The 16085-nt window shown below is 42.3% G+C and overlaps 1 protein-coding gene across 7 annotated transcripts in view; it reads left to right on the forward strand.

Moving 5' to 3' along the window:
- Positions 1 to 16085, forward strand: part of LOC141781022 (BAR/IMD domain-containing adapter protein 2-like) — a 69377-nt gene that overhangs the window by 44087 nt on the left and 9205 nt on the right. For all 7 annotated transcript variants that reach the window (XM_074656537.1, XM_074656533.1, XM_074656535.1 and 4 more), the window contains 4 exons: positions 3680 to 3817; positions 11362 to 11514; positions 13962 to 14204; positions 14805 to 15036. In XM_074656537.1, coding sequence (XP_074512638.1) covers positions 3680 to 3817; positions 11362 to 11514; positions 13962 to 14204; positions 14805 to 15036 — 766 coding nt within the window. The remainder of the gene's footprint in view (positions 1 to 3679; positions 3818 to 11361; positions 11515 to 13961; positions 14205 to 14804; positions 15037 to 16085) is intronic.

Consider the following 16085-nt stretch of genomic DNA (forward strand, 5'->3'; position numbering starts at 1 on the left):
GAGTGTGTGCGTGAGTGTGTGTGGAGCTGGTCTACATGTGATATCTTTAGAATGAGTGGGCTGCAGCCTGAGTGTAGAGCAGCACTGCTGCGCGTTGTTTTAGGGGGATGGGATAACGTTGCCATTATTGTATTGTATTGTTGGAAAGACCACGTTATGAGCTGCTGCGGCTCACAGCCACTGACTCACACACACACACTTATTATAATATATTGCTCTTAAAATTAAATGGAAAGAAGGTTTGTTTGTAGGCTGCTGGGAGACTTATCAGTAAAATCAGATGTTGCCGTGTTGACTCCAAATGAAAACCATAAGTGTTTGATTTAATCTTTGACTCCATACACATCTGCCAAATTTCTGTTGGCTGTATATGGGAAAAAAAAAAAAAAAGATATGGAAATATTTTCTTACTTTATTAGTTCAGATGCATAAACTATTTTAGACGTCTCTATCGAGGCGGTTTTAACATCCATTACTTTTAATGAATTTCCTACAGATCCACCGCGGCGATAATAGCAGTCATTTTGCTTCAGACTTTTATGAATTAATCATCTGAAATTTTGACTTCAAAAAGACTCACTGTTGTCGACTACAAGAGTGTGTGTGCTGTTCCCAGCGGTGTGTCTCTCTTTGTTCTCCCTCTGCCTCCGTCTCTCTTTCTCTTGTCTTGCGTAATGGCGTACGCCGGGTTTTACAACTCGGAGGTCAGAATTTGGGCACACAGTAAACCTGAAATGCAAAAAAAAAAACAGCCTATAGATTAGAGGAGAACGTCTGGCAGGACAAAGGTCAGATTCTCTCACCAAAGTCCATCTCTGTTTCTAATCAGATCTAATGATCTATCTGCAGTAGTAGCCAGTGATGGAGAGTTGTGGGTTCAAGCGCTGGTAACAAAAGTCAACAAGCTTTTGATTTGTAAATTAGGGGGAACATTCCACATCAATGAGGCAGATGCTATCGGGATGTTATCTTGTTCACCCAGCTTCACCCTGCAGACTTTCCACAATACCCAACTGTGTCCTCCCTAACCATTACTACACTGTGTGATCTGTGTTCCGGGGGTTTTCCACTGGGGAGAATCGGCTTCTGGGAGTTAAAGATATGACAACCGATATCATGCCGGTCCTAGCTTTATTTAAATTATTATTTACCCAGAATCCCCATTAGATACTACCACAGTAGAAACTTGCTGGAGTCCATAAAAAAACACTACATCACAATGTATAAACAAATATGTAATTAAAATCGAAAGCAAAGTCCACCAGAGGATAGCGTGTCAGTTTCACGTTTTGCCTCGCCGAGGCATGAATATTCATTGCGTTCTCATTCCAACTCGTCATGAAAAGTAAATGAGTTTACAATGTAGTTAATGGAAAGCCTGGTGCGTCTCCTATCGTTGCTAAAGGGTGCCTTGTGCGTTGGTATCTAACGCTGACGGCCGTGACAAAGTGTCGGTATTTGACACCCTGGGTTTGAGAACGGTGCAGTACCAGCAGGGAGCAACAAAAACACTCACTTAGGTTTAGATAAAATGTCATGGTTGGGCTTGAAATAAGTACGTAAACTAAGTAAAATACCTACATAAACGTGACAAACGTCACTAACGTAACTTCCAAACCAAACACCGGTCTCCTGGTTGAAAGTCCCATATTTGTTGGACCCTCCCGCCCGTCATTAGCGGCCTTTCTCCCCTTCTATTCTATGTCATTACATTACAGTAAGTACAGTCTACCATGCTGTGAAACTGACACGCCTAAAGCAAGAAGGGTGTTCTTATTACACACTTGTCATTCACACACCTTTTAGTGCTACCGGTCTGGACGTGAATAGCAGGGCAACCCATATTGGATGTACTCCTTTTACCTCAAAGACTAGGAGGGACTGAAAGGATGAGTCATTCATTGTTATTGGGTTGCAAAGACAACACCATTGCAAAGGCATGTTTGAAATGTTGAGCAAATCAGTGTTCCAGATAAACTCCTGACCTGGAAAATTGATCAACAGTAGATAAAGTTAAAATGTAAAATTCCAGCAGTGTCTTAGTTTATTGTTTAGAGGTTGTTTAGAGCTAATACCACCCACTGCATGTGTCATATCTTCTGGTGTCAACAGCTTCTTTTTGGCTACCAAACGCTACCCAGAGGATACCTGCGTCCTCCGTGTCTCGCAGTATGCAAATGTGGGTGTTGAACCCTCATGCAGGAGCTCTCCTCAGCCAATTTTTGCCTCGTACAGGAAATCCACACAAGCTTTGTCGCACACCAGACACAGTTACTATAGCAACAGAGCTGGTTCAGCCCGGAAACAAAGTTGTTATTCTCAATAAATAAATAATTAAAAAGAGCAAATTAAATGAATTAAATAAATAAACTCTGGCTGTAAAGAGGGACAGGGCCAGTCGTTTTGTTGCTACAAATCACCCATTGTCAGGCTGCCACTGATTTCTATTCTTTTCACCAAGGACGCTGATAACTTGAAATCTGCTGAAGATGGGTAATCAATTACAGATGATGTTTTAAGAGGCACAATCAGGAGATGTGTCGTTGCATAAATCAAATCTGCAAAACAAAAAATAATAATTCTGTGAATTTGCTATTTCCTTTCTTTCTTTGATTAAAAAGATGTCAAAGTCTTCTTGAATACACCAACAAGGAGTTTTAAAACAATTCCACACAGAAATAAGTAACTTAAACAAACATTCAAGTTGCTATTGATAACATCGATAACATTCTCCCTCCCCCGTTCCGTTGCATTTACTTCACAACAAGTCGTTGCCAGGCACTTACCGTCAATCTTTATCTATTTTTTCCACACTAAGGCCCAACTCCAATCCGGTCCCTACACCCTTCCACTCCGTGACAGAGTAAACTCTGTTTGTAGTCACACTCACAGCTGCATGAAGCGCTCTTCTTTAAGGTGTAGGGTTTAAAAACAGCAGCAAGCTTTGGGATGAACTTCCCTCTCTCCGGCAAGGAAACTATAAATAAATATCAGTCTCAGAAATACTTTATTTATCCCCCGGGGGGAAATTGAGTTACGTTTTGCTCCCAGTCTAGAAATACGTATATAAACATAGAGAAATCATAAGAAAATAAAAATAAGAAATATTTATAACAACGGTGCAAATAATAATGCTGAAAATAGGATCTATCATTAAGTGTGGTAAAAACGCAAGAATAGTATAAATACATACAAATATTAGTTTAAATGTACTGTACAAATAAATGCAGCGTTAATACCTGAGTAAACCTGATTATTGCACAGCTGAAGATATAATAAATTATGGGGTTATAGCTGCTGATGGGGGTAAAAAATAATAAATATATGTTAAATATACAACACTTTACAATTAAATGAACATGTTTACCCTTTTTTAGACTAGACAAGGGCATATTTTATCCTAAATACAATCTATTTCCTTTGAGTTTATAACGTCCGTATGGCAATAAAGTCGAATGAATAAGACCTTTAAATTGAAATTGCATGTCTGAAGCAGGTTTCAAAGTTCTGTGAGATGACGATTTCTTTGTTCGTAAAGTAGGATTTAGTGTAAAAACTTTCAGAAATAGGTTGGCAGTGCTGTTATGTATTTGCTCATCCACCACCGTCTGTCACCCAGGCTTTTTAATTTGTGGTCCTAATTTAGTGTTTGTTGCTCTGGCTGTTTCCCCCCATGTAGGCTGCCCTGAAGAAATACCAGCTGGAGCACAAGAGCAAAGGGGAGAGTCTGGAGAAGTGCCAGGCCGAGCTGAAGAAGCTGCGCAGGAAGAGCCAGGGCAGCAAGAACCCCTCCAAGTACGGAGAGAAGGAGATGCAGGTGAGCACGAAGCCTCGTATACTACATCACAACTAAACAATTAGAATGAAGATAACCATCAACATGGATGGCTCAATTCAGAATTAGATTTGTAAAGAGCTACTGTCAAACAAGATAAAAAGGAAAATGTAAATATAAAACTCTCAAGCCAGTTTGTAGCACTGCTGTACTTCACGCAGAGTTTGCGTGCATGTGGTGGGAGACTGTTGGTTTGAATATTTATGAGTCTCAATGCAAGATAATGACTTTATTCTTCATAAAGTAAAGAGAAATCCACAAAACAGCAAGGATGGAGGAGGTGGCAGTGGCGGCGAGGTGCCCTGAGTGGGAAGGCAAATAGTGGAGGTTTGATTATGAATTGTGTGCCCTCGCCAATCTATTCGCACATCCATACACACATACAGCACATCTATACACACATATACAGCACATCTATACACACATATACAGCACATCTATACACACATATACAGCACATCTATACACACATACAGCTGTCACGCAGACACAAACGTGAAACAAGACAAGTAGTTAAGCTGTACTAGTTGATGTACTGGAGGAGTACACATTTACTTCAGCCAGTGTATTTCTGCACATGGCTTTGATCAGGTTTCTAACAGAATAATTATACGCACCACAAAATAGCTGACTCAATTATCCTCTAAGGATGATGTACCTCAAACACAGACATGTCAAAAGAAAAGCTCAAAGCAGAATGCTATTATTTACTTAAAAGGTTATTATACTTAATTATACTTATTTATATACTTATTTATGATTTTTACATTTTTGAAAAATTTTTTATAGTGTTTAATTAAAGAGGTTTATAGTTATTATGTCATCTTATTACACGGCTTTGTTTAATAACCGATTCTGATTGGTCAAACACGGCGTTCTACTGTCTGTTATTTCTTTATAGCACACCGTTGCTATGTATATCAGACCGTTGCTATGTATAACAGACCGTTGCTATGGGCGGGTTTCTGATGTTGGACTTGACTTGTGTCAAATTATTGATTTCTTAAGTAAGTAGCCGTGTAATAAGCGAGATAATGTACAGCTAACGGGTCATTGTTGTGAAAGAAACCCCTTCAGGTTTCTTTATAGTACTAGTATTACTACTACTACTACTACTAATACCTAATCTTTCTGCCAGGAACGGCTTTCTTGCAGCTAACTGTTGTTAAATTAACTAGCATATTCAACTTAGCTGGGTTTAAATTGCCGAATAGCTGCCGTGTGACTATACTCACCCAGATCCAAATAGACACTCTGTATTATTTATTATATAGACCATTTCAATGGAATTGCGTTGCTAGGCAACAGCTCGGGTCCATGTTTACCTCCTGTCAGCTTATGTCATTCACATACACTGCAACAGGAAATAAACTGGGATAGGTTTACGACCGTGAAATGGTCTATAGCATCCTGCTGCAAGCTTTTATTTTGAAGTTTCTGGGTTTTAAAATTCTGTGTTTTTAGTCAGAAATCTCTGTTTTTAATGAGGCTTGAAGTGAACATATGAACAGCACTGTGAGATATATTGTGCTGTTTGAATTTGCTCTACAGGTGGATTGATTTGTTTGGGATTCTAAGTCTGTTTTAAACAAAAAGCATCCGCTTTTTATATTTAGGTAAAGGTGTTTAGGTGACTTGTGTAACCGCTACAGTACATTATGGATAAAACGCTCATTTGAATCAAAGACAATAATATTTCAACAGTTTCAGTCTTTAGGAGTCAGATGTTCACAACTTGTCAAGATGGTTGTATATCAAACCGAAGCGGTCGCATGATTCACTGAGGGAACAAAGCCGTGTTTGCTTTGGGCGTCGTGATCATTTCCATAGCAAAGCAACCTCTGACAGAGCAGCTCAGGTGAAATGAATTCTGATGAGTTGGAATGAACCCTCGGTGTTAGACATAACTTAATTAGTTATCTGTCACATTTAGTTTTTTACGTCACTCGACCGCCTAATTGATGGGAGAAGCGTACTCTCTCCACATAGACGCACACACACACACCGTCTCTTCACTGTGGTGTGAGGGTCAGTGATTGGTTTAGTCCTGCAGCCTGTGCTTCTGTCAAACTGCAGAACGCAGCAGAAAATGGCGACAGTTGTTCCTTCACAAGAACTTCTCTAGAAACTGGAAGTCTTGACTGCCTAGAGGGTGGAAACAAGAATCTCTAACAGGTCAAGGCTTGCTCGGTGAGAGCCGAGCTGCTGCCGGTCTCGCTGTGAAGCATGGCCGCCCATGACCGAATCAGATCAATAAACATGATTCTAACGGCACTTACAATGTTTTGTAGAGTTCATTGGGTATTAAAACTTTGCTTGTAGAATAAAGCACCTCCTCTGAGTTTATACAGTCACACACACACACATCTGCCCTTTCCTGTCATATGCTGGTTGATCTGACGTGCTGCTGCGTCACATTGAGTTTGTTCCACTGTGTCAGGGATGCCATGAGGAGATGCTGTATGAAGTGTCGGCAGTGTGTGTGCGCAGCAGTCCAGTTTAGCGTGGAGCAGGGCTCAGGATGGGGAGGGGTGTTTGAGCGCACTAAGCCTGTAAATCTCAGTCAAGAGCGGCAAGTTGTTGCATGTTCCTGACTGCCTTGTGTTGGATGATTTAGGCATCTGTTGGGTGAGGTGGTGAAGCACGATTTGGTGAACAGAAACAGGAATGCAGGAAGCTTTTGGTTAGTTAAAGAAATGATAGACTAAATCTAAAAATACAAGTCTAAATCCATATTTAGGCCCTTAAAAGCCATAATCTTCATTACACCACAGAATAAAAATTTGTAGGATTTATCTTCCGACAGTTTTGCATAATTTAGAGCCTTATGAGTAGGGCTGCCCCCTCTTAGTCAAATAATCTGTTGTTTTGGTCTTAGTCTGCTAAGATTTCTTTAGTCGTTTTTTCTTTTTTATGCTTTTTTCATGTTGAATGACTTATTTCCAAGAACCTTCTGAGCACATTTCTGGTAAACACAATATTTAAAGTGGTGATTCTTTGTGGAGAAACTCAGTTTTACAGATCTAGCGATTAAATCAACTAATTGATTAGTTGACAAAGAATTTCTTTGGTCGAGGACAACCCTACTTATGAGTAGTGATGGTAGTTTAGAGTTTGTCTTGAGGGAGTTACGAAAGGTCACGGGGGCATTGAAAATAAAACAGTTCTCATCCCCTGAGGAGTACGAATGTGCTCAGTTAATACAGAATATCTTGTGTGCAATATTACATTGTTATCCTAACGGTGGTGCAAGAAAGGAAATATTCATATTCTAGGCATTTCTTGGCAATCTTCCCAACAGACTTTGATATTTTATTTGTTCTAATTAGAAGTTTGACCGGATGGTGACAGCAGACTAAAAGTCAGGGGTTCAAGATTTGTCCTATGAGTACCGTGATGCCACATGTCATTGCCAGTAGTTCATTCTGGATGATACAGTATCTTACTGTGGATCTAAGTAGATGCAGCGACAACCCAACAATTTAAACGTGGTGCTGATTGGACATAGTGTCGGTAGTGTAGTAGCGCCTCACTCTTCCTGAGTCTCTATACGACTGATCAATTGGGCCCATCTGCGCAGAGGAGCAAGCTCATCAGGCTCCGGACTCATAACGTCAGCGAGCAGAGAAAAGGAAGATCAATCTCCCTTACCCATTTCCAGCCTGCTCGCTCTCTCTGATCATATCACGGATGTGGGCGTGTGAGAGGAAAAGTCAACTCGTTTGTGCCAGAGTCCCCCCGAGGAGGACGACACACAGAGAGGGAGAGAGAGAGCCCTGCACTCACAATGACTTCCACCTAGAGAGGCTCAGAGAGTGGCCGACTACAGACACAGCGCTTAGTCTAATTTGCGCAGACGGAGATGAGTTTTCTCAGGCGATACGACGAGGCAGTCGAGAAAGTACAAGTTGCTAAGGCAAGATCAACATTTCTTCATCCTCCTCCTCCTCCTCCTCCTTGCCCACATCTGTGTTATTCTAGCAGATGAGAGGCGCAAAGTTTTCTTTTTTATCTCCTCTCTTTTCATTAAAAAGTAAAGTGTGTCTGAGCCGCAGTCTGGCGGCGGCCACAGATGGCGGCGGACGCATTTCATTGATCGCCCTCTCTCTCTCTCTCACACTCTTTCGCTGTTGTCTCTCCCACTTCTCTCTGTCTGTCTCTTTGTCTGTCTTTACTCCCCAACCTCTGCTCTCTCAGACACTTCTCCACTGTGCCATCTCATCAATGGGCAAAGCCCCTGCCAAAATGCTAATCAGCTCATTATGTAGTTCAATGGAGTGGACCAAGGTGCCAGTAGAAAGGGGTTTCATCTAGATAAACTCCTTTTGCGACGCATAGTCTGTTAATAAGAGCCCAGACGGAGTTCAGGATTCGGAATGAATGTCTCCAGATGTTTGATAAGCGCCGCGTTTCTTCAGCTCGGTGTCATAAAATTGAAAAGTGATTCCAACCGGGAATTGTGGATTCACACAGTAGCAGAAAAGACGCCAGATAAGCACTGACAAACACACAGACAGTAGATTTATAGCAGGTAGGTATAGGTGCTTTCTGTTGCGCGCCCCGGAGCGTTACAGTGCAATACGACTCTTTTGAATCCAAAGAGTGCTGATGATGAAGGAGCAGAAGAGCCAACCTAAGCAGCTCTTAACTGTGCAGGAAAAAAAATGCTTGTGAATGAGGGAAAAATGAGCACAAACAGTTGTGTTGTTGTGAATCGCTTCGCTTTTGGAAGGGTGTGAATCCCTCCCTTCCCGGCAGCTTGTAATTACTGGAAGCTGCTCAGAGCATAATGTCAAATTTTGTCAGGATTTTGTCCTGAATCTGTCAGTGTAAGGGGGGAGGCAAGAAACGCTGAGAACTGCATTGACGTGCTGCAGGTTTCATTTATATTCATAACCTTTGCAAAACAAGTCATTCCGGCTATGATGTCGCTCAGATATAATAGTGGCTGACGTCTGCCGGGGCCTTTCCCACTGCACTCATTGTCTTGGGTTACTTTGGTGACCTTTTGAATGGTCGGAGAATTGGGCCGTGCGGATTTGACAAGCCCTTTGCCTCGTCGAGGTGACGCTCAAGCCCTTTAACCGAAACGCCGCTGTGCCTGTAAAGAGCTAAAGCAACTAACTGAACCAGTTTCAAAGCACATAATTTGAGCTTAAGGTGTGCAGAAAGAACAGAATAAGGTCAGGCTGAGTCCCAGGAGAGAAATACGTTCATCATCCTTTCATCCCCGTCTTGCTCGATTTGACAACTTGGCTCTGTGGATTTGTGTAATGCTGGTTTAGGTGGATTTCTTCCGGCCGTTGATGCAAAAAGGCATAAATGTTTGGTATCATTTAGTCATCTAAAGTCTCCCTCCACACTTGGAATCCCAATGAACTAACCTCGTGGCTGTTGGCAGTGGGGAAGTAGTGAGCTCTGGTGGTTACTAAATGAGATGCGTCTGCATCTGTGCGGTGGCACCACAGGATCTTACATTTAGCTGCAGGGAAGAGCTCAAATTTAACGAACTTCATTAGCTTTTTAATCTTTTGCCTTTGTGGAATATGTTGTAAAACTTTCTAAAAATGTACTCTAGTGCCTTGAGAATACTGAACTTGAGGAATTATGACAATTCTCCTCTCCTCCGGCTAAGACTGAAAGGACCAAAGTCTCTATCGTTTCCTAATATATTGAATGGTATTGGAGTCATGTGTCAACAAACAAGGTGGACTTTTTCCTATCGTTGTAAGCATAAAAACAAAGTGTATTTGGTGATTACACATGACACGCCAGCTTTATTTGTATACCAAAAGAAAGGTATATTTGTTTCCGGTTATGTAAGAGAAACACACCCCATAACAAACTTCAAACCAGCCAATACCCCAAAGAAAAGTAAAGTCTAGGTCAAATCATTGCAAGTAAATATAGCCGTCTCTTCTAGGTCGGTATTTATCACCAGATGTTACAGTATTAAAGCCACGAAAGTTGACCTACTTCGAGACTACAGTATCGAAAACTTTCAGCTACCGACATGCAAACTCTGCTGTTTGTAAATACGGAGCCTGACATGTGAATGCACACGCTCACAAAAACACCTCAATGCCTCTTCAAAATAAGACTCCCTGTAGCTCCTCACCACTGTCACTGACTATTTTCAGGGAGCTCATGTTAAGACAAACTCCCTCCCTTCCTGTCCCCGTTACTCCCTCTAATAAACATACATTAACACACCTGTTATTTGTTATCGTCCGACACGTAAAATCGACTAAGTGGACTTTGTGAGCATTTCCTCCTCCACACTGCGGGATCTTCAGTCATAATTGCCTCGCCTCGGTAGCACTCGGGAGGGAAAATCTGGCCCGACAAAGTTACTGAGTAAGGCTTTCTCCTCGCACAACTATTACCGCCAAGGTGCTCTCAACCCCTAATTGCTCCAGCAGAGCTGTGCGGTGATTGGCAGTACGAGACAGAGCTGGACCGAGCAGTGTGTGTGTGTGTGTGTGTATGTGTGTAATTGTGTGAATGTGAAGCAAGGTGTTATTAAAACACAAAGCACTTAGATGTTAGTTAGCTGCTTGGACCCTTTCCTCGTCAGACCCTCTGACAATCAGCCTTACAGATGCAGCCAACTAGAATTTTCCCTCCCAGCCGGCTGCGAGCCAACTTCCAGCCGTTGGGAGTCTCCCCTCCTCTGTTCGCATAAAAAGGCACATAAATGCAACGATAATGCACAAGGCGTTTAGCGTGCAATAAGTACACCTTTCTTGATTTCCGCGTGACTTTTGTACGCCATGTATCCTGTATGTAAACGCATCCACGTATAAATGCTACGGTAAGAGTTAGTGACATAGTATAAAAAGCAAGAATGACCACTTATTGAGGTGTATGGGTCCAACAAACGCCAAACTTTTAACCAGAAGACCGGTGTTTAGAATGTTGTTGACCGCTGTTCTGTTTGTTGACGTTTGTGACGTGTTTTTCCGTTGTTGGGTTACGTTGTTTCCGTACATGTTTTACTTAGTTTACTTACTTACTTTAAGCCCAACTATGACATTTTCCCTTACATGCACAGATTTGAGTTTTTCATAACAGAATTAGTGTTTCCTTGAATAAGTTGTTCGATCAAGTACGTGTTTGCAGTAATGTACAGCTAGTGGGTCATTGTTGTGAAATAAACCACTTCGGTGCGATGCAAGACCGCGTCGGGGTGCCGCATCGCATTGCAACAATGACCGGCTCGCTGCACATTATCCCTTACATAATATGTATTATTCGGAAAAGGACCTATATATGTATGAAATGTACCTACTATATGTGAAAAAGGCTTTTGACATTCAGCTGTGAAGGACCTGCAATGCACCAGTAACCAAAACTTCTTTCTCCCTGTCTCAGGTGTAAAACCTTTATGTTTATGCATATGAAACAAAATAAAATATATCCAGATCTTTTGACACAAACACCGGCGTGTTGTGATTCTTTTGTACAAATCTCGAGATACTATGTCCCAAGTTCTCACGTGTCATTGTGTGTGTGTACCCCACCAGTTCGTGGAGACCATCAGCAGTAAGCAGACTGAGCTGGACACCTTCATCGCCGAGGGATACAAGACAGCCTTGTCCGAGGAGCGTCGCAGGTACTGCTTCCTGGTGGACCGCCAGTGTGCCGTGGCCAAGAACAGCAGCGCCTACCACGGCAAGGTACGTGTCTCTTGATCAAAGAGAGATAAGGAGAAGTGAACGCCATTGAATTAGAATAGATGAGGATATATTTAGTGTTTACAGCTGATCTTTGTTGCAGGACATCACAGTTAACAAACGCCCTCATGAAGATAGACGTTTAAGTCAATACTGCCACTTTAGAGCAGCAAGTATTTCTTTAATCTAATAATAATAAGCAAAAATCAAAGTTAAAGTTCAGAAAAAAATATCTTTGGGTTTTATTAATTCAAAGTTTTGCACTCAAAAACTCAGCAAATCTGCTTCATCAGGACTGTGTGGGTTTGTTTTCATCACATTTGATTGACGGTGATGGCAACTCCTCAACTGTCATCATATTTTATTGAAATGTTGCTAAACTCCGATTGGTGCACTAAAATGCATGACATCACTGTTTTCCAGCTGTGCCCCGACTGCTTATAATCAACCTAAATTGTTAAGTCAATTTATAAAACTTTTCCTTTTTGTGCTATTGTGTTGATTCTAGTCGACTACTCCCCATCTGTCATCTGCGTTTCATTTGAAACTCACCTCCTGTAGACCATTGTTGAGCAAAAAGAGCATACTAGGAGATATATAATTCAAAGTCGCATTAGCTTTGACCGCTCACAGGGGCCTCTTCATTTTAAAAATTCATTAAGACTGTAGACAATGCCCAGCTGACAGGCATATCTGAAGCTGTAATCCATCATTGCACCTCCGGGCGTCTGGCCACTTCCTTGTGTAGAGAAACTGCCTCGCTTGTTTCGGTTCATGAAAGACTTCTAATAGGAAAGAGGCATCAAAATACAGCTGAATGTAGAGAAAGAGGAAATCAAAGCTCAGTGCAACAAACGGGACAGAAGTGTTTCCCTACCATTTTGTTTACAGCAGTCACTAGAGAGTTGTATAATACCTGCTTGTTATTTTCACATTGTTGCTGACATTTAAAGCAAAGAACCTTTTGAATCCGAACAGATCCCCCCTCCCCTTATATCGTACCACCAAAGGTAATGGAGCGGTATTAACAAGGATTTAGATGCTTGTTGTGTTACAAATGTATGCTTATCCATTACCCAAGAATTTGATATTCTTGGGTAATGAAGTATATCAGTCTCCCGGGATTACTGGTGGGTGTGAACTGCCAGCCTGAAGATGTGGCTGGAGGAGGACTGTGTGTGTGTGTGTGTGTGTGTGTGTGTGTGTGTGTGTGTGTGTGTGTACATGGACTGTGCTGCCGCTTCTTTTTTTCAACATGGAGTCTAGTCATTAATCAGGATGGGGGTGTGCGTGGGAAGAGTTCACCTTCAGCAAACTGAAGAACCCTCTCCCAGCGGGTTCCTAGTGTGTGTGTGTGTGTGTGTGTGTGTGTGTGTGTGTGAGAGAGACGGATAAAGAGATGGTGAGGGCTACAAATCAGCACATACAAAGGGACAAAACTGTCCACGTGTTGTATGTGTGTATACTGTACAGTACAGTCATACATGTGTGGATCTCCGTCCTTCCGTCCATTAAGCTGTGTGTCTGTGGTTGTAGAGAGAACAGCCGTGTCCACAGGCTGTGAGCTGCTGCAGTGGGCAGCTCGGTTGTATCGTTCGTCTGTCCCACAGCCTCTCCCACGCAGCAGCAGCAACACATTATCATAGCTGTGCATAGGGCAGCGGTCAAGGATACAGAGTGAGGAAAAACCTTTGAGAACGGATTTTTTTTTTTTTTTTTTTTTAGAGAGAATATGAAGGAGATTGAGAGTTTAGTGAGGAAAATGCTTAACTGAGCTTCTTTCTCTGGTCACATTGCAGCTATATCAATATAGAATACCATTCTCATCAACGTGATATCTAAGGAACTCCTGGAGGGAATTTCTTCAAATTTGGCACTAACGTCCACTTGCTCGACATAATATACGATGACTTTTTTTAATGACATAATGCTGCTATACTTTGACTTTTTATGACTTTTTTTATGGCATTTTCTGGAGTCGTCCCATTCCCGTTAACTTGATATCTCGGGAACACCTGGAGGGAATTTCTTCAAATTTGGCACAAACGTCCACTCGGAAGATTGAACTGATTAGACTCTGGTGGTCAAAGGTCACTGTGACCTCACAAAACACATTTTTGGCCATAATTCAACAGCAGCAGGCTTTGGTTGGAGGCGGAACGCATTGGCCGAAATGCAATCTCTGAACCCACCTGCTGTCTTATTGGTTTAAAATCAGCTTGTAAACTGGCTGCTTGTGAAAAAAACACGTCGTCTCTCAACTCCAGTCTCGCATCTCAAGTTTCTAATCAGACTGTAAACAATGACCGGCGTATTGAAGAAGCCCCTTCCCCCCAGAGGCTTATATGTTGTCAAGTGATGACGTGACAACTTGACTGGTTGGTGGAGGCATACAACTGCAAGGCGGTAACTCTACTTTTCTTTCTCCAATCTCTCCTCCCTACTTCCAGGGTAAAGACCTGCTGACCCAGAAGATCCCAGTGTGGCAACAGGCCTGCGCAGACCCCAACAAGCTGCCAGAGAGGGCCATGCTCCTGGCCCAGCAGATGGGCTCTGCCTCCCTCGGGGGCACCAGCCCTCTGCATACCTCCAAATCCAACCTGGTCATCTCAGACCCCATCCCCGGGGCCGTGCCTCTTCCTGTGCCCCCGGAGTTGGCTGTTTTCATGGGCAGTGGCCTGGGACACCCAGCGGTGAGTTTAGGAAAGGAGTGGCTGATGGAGGCTAAAAAAAAATATGTCTCTGTTTTATTTATTTATGTTTTTATTTTGTAAAAGAAGCTAACTTTAAACCAGAGCAAATACTTTTTTCATTTTTGATGAGATACTGTGGTCTTGGATATGACATCACAGACTTCAAATTGATGGCAATTTATACAGAAATTGCCCTTCTTGATTCTTAAGAGAAGTGAATTACATAACTAGAATTACTTCACTTCACTTTCCTCAGTAGTACCACTGTGATGGAGCCAACAGTTCTCTCCTAATGTGAGCTTGTCCACCTTTGGCCCTCCATAAAAATGAAAATCCAGTCTCACTTTAAAGATGGCACTCGGGTTAATGGGCTGTTTAGAGTCCACATTTCATTTCAGAACTTGGATAAACTCTCACTAGACTTTTCTCCATAGTTTTTTTGGATGAATTAATATGAATGCAGCAGATTTTAAACCTGACACATCATCACTGCAGCTTAATGTCTAATTTCATGAAGTAATCGCTACTGTAGTATTGCACAGGCTAAGCCATTTTCACCATTTAACTTATTGAATCCATGTATCTGCCTGTTTATTCCAGAGGTTGATGGGCCCCGATGGTATGTCCATGGTAAATGGGACAACAGGAGTCCACGGGGAGGAATATTGGACGGATGGCGGGACTATATCTGTGTCCCAAGTCAGGCCTTCATCCCCTCAGACCCAGGCGCAGAGCCAGTCCCAGGCTCAGCCCCAGAGACAGGTCAGCGATGTCTACTCCAACACCCTCCCTGTCCGCAGGCCCGCCCCCGCCAAGAACAAGAACCCCGTGGGTAAGATAACGGTAGCGCTGCAGCAAGGAAATCACAAGCGGGATATTTGATTGAGCCTCAAACCTATTCCTATCGTTTTACCTAAAGGTACACTGAGGGGCATTTTAACGTCACATAAATAGCTGCAATCACAATAAGATTATCACCTACCAACGACTATGCTAAGTTTGGCCATTGGGCTGAGAACTGCTGGAGGAGCAGGGAGAGGTAGCAACATACACTAAGAGCTTGTATTTATGAGAAATGTTGGCATGAGATAGTCTACCAATCATCTCAACTATAGTCTCATGTGTTTATGGTGATTTAGTAAAGGATAATGTACAGAAAATATTGATTAAAATGGTCCTCCAGAGTCCGACATCAGAACTGCGTCCATAGCAACGGTCTGTTACGCATAGCAACGGTTTACTATAAAGAAATAACAGACCTTAGAACGCCGTGATTGACCAATCAGAATGAAGTATTCAACAAAGCCGTGTAATAAGTAAGTGATAATGTACAGCTAGCGGGTCATTGTTGTGAAATAAACCCAGACAGGGCGATGCAAGACCCTTTCGCTTCGCGGCGGTGTCGCCCTGAAGGGGTTTATTTCCCAACAATGACCCGCTAGCCGTACATTATCACGCTTAATACACGGCTACTTACTTAAGAAATCAATAATTTGACACAAAAATGGTCTGCCAGAGTCCGATATTAGAACTGCGTCCATAGCAACGGTCTGTTATACATAGCAACGGCCTGTTGTGAAGAAATAACAGACCATAGGATGCCGTGATTGACCAATCAGAATCAAGTATTCGACAAAGCGGTGTAATAGGTATCAGTATAAATTAATCTGGCAGTGATATATGAATTTTTACAAATGCTGTACAAAAGCACATTTTAAAAAAGCGAAGTTTAGAGCATCTGCCTGGCTGCTAACCGAGCCTAAATGTTAGCTTTAGTTAGCACTGCAGACTCCAGTTATTCAGAGCACCAGGTACTCTTAACCCTTGCTGTGCATTCCAATACCAATACTACCGTACTATTTATTATGCCAGAAAGAGATT

This window comes from Sebastes fasciatus, chromosome 13 (genome assembly GCF_043250625.1).
Source record: "Sebastes fasciatus isolate fSebFas1 chromosome 13, fSebFas1.pri, whole genome shotgun sequence".
Taxonomy (NCBI): Eukaryota; Metazoa; Chordata; class Actinopteri; order Perciformes; family Sebastidae; genus Sebastes; species Sebastes fasciatus.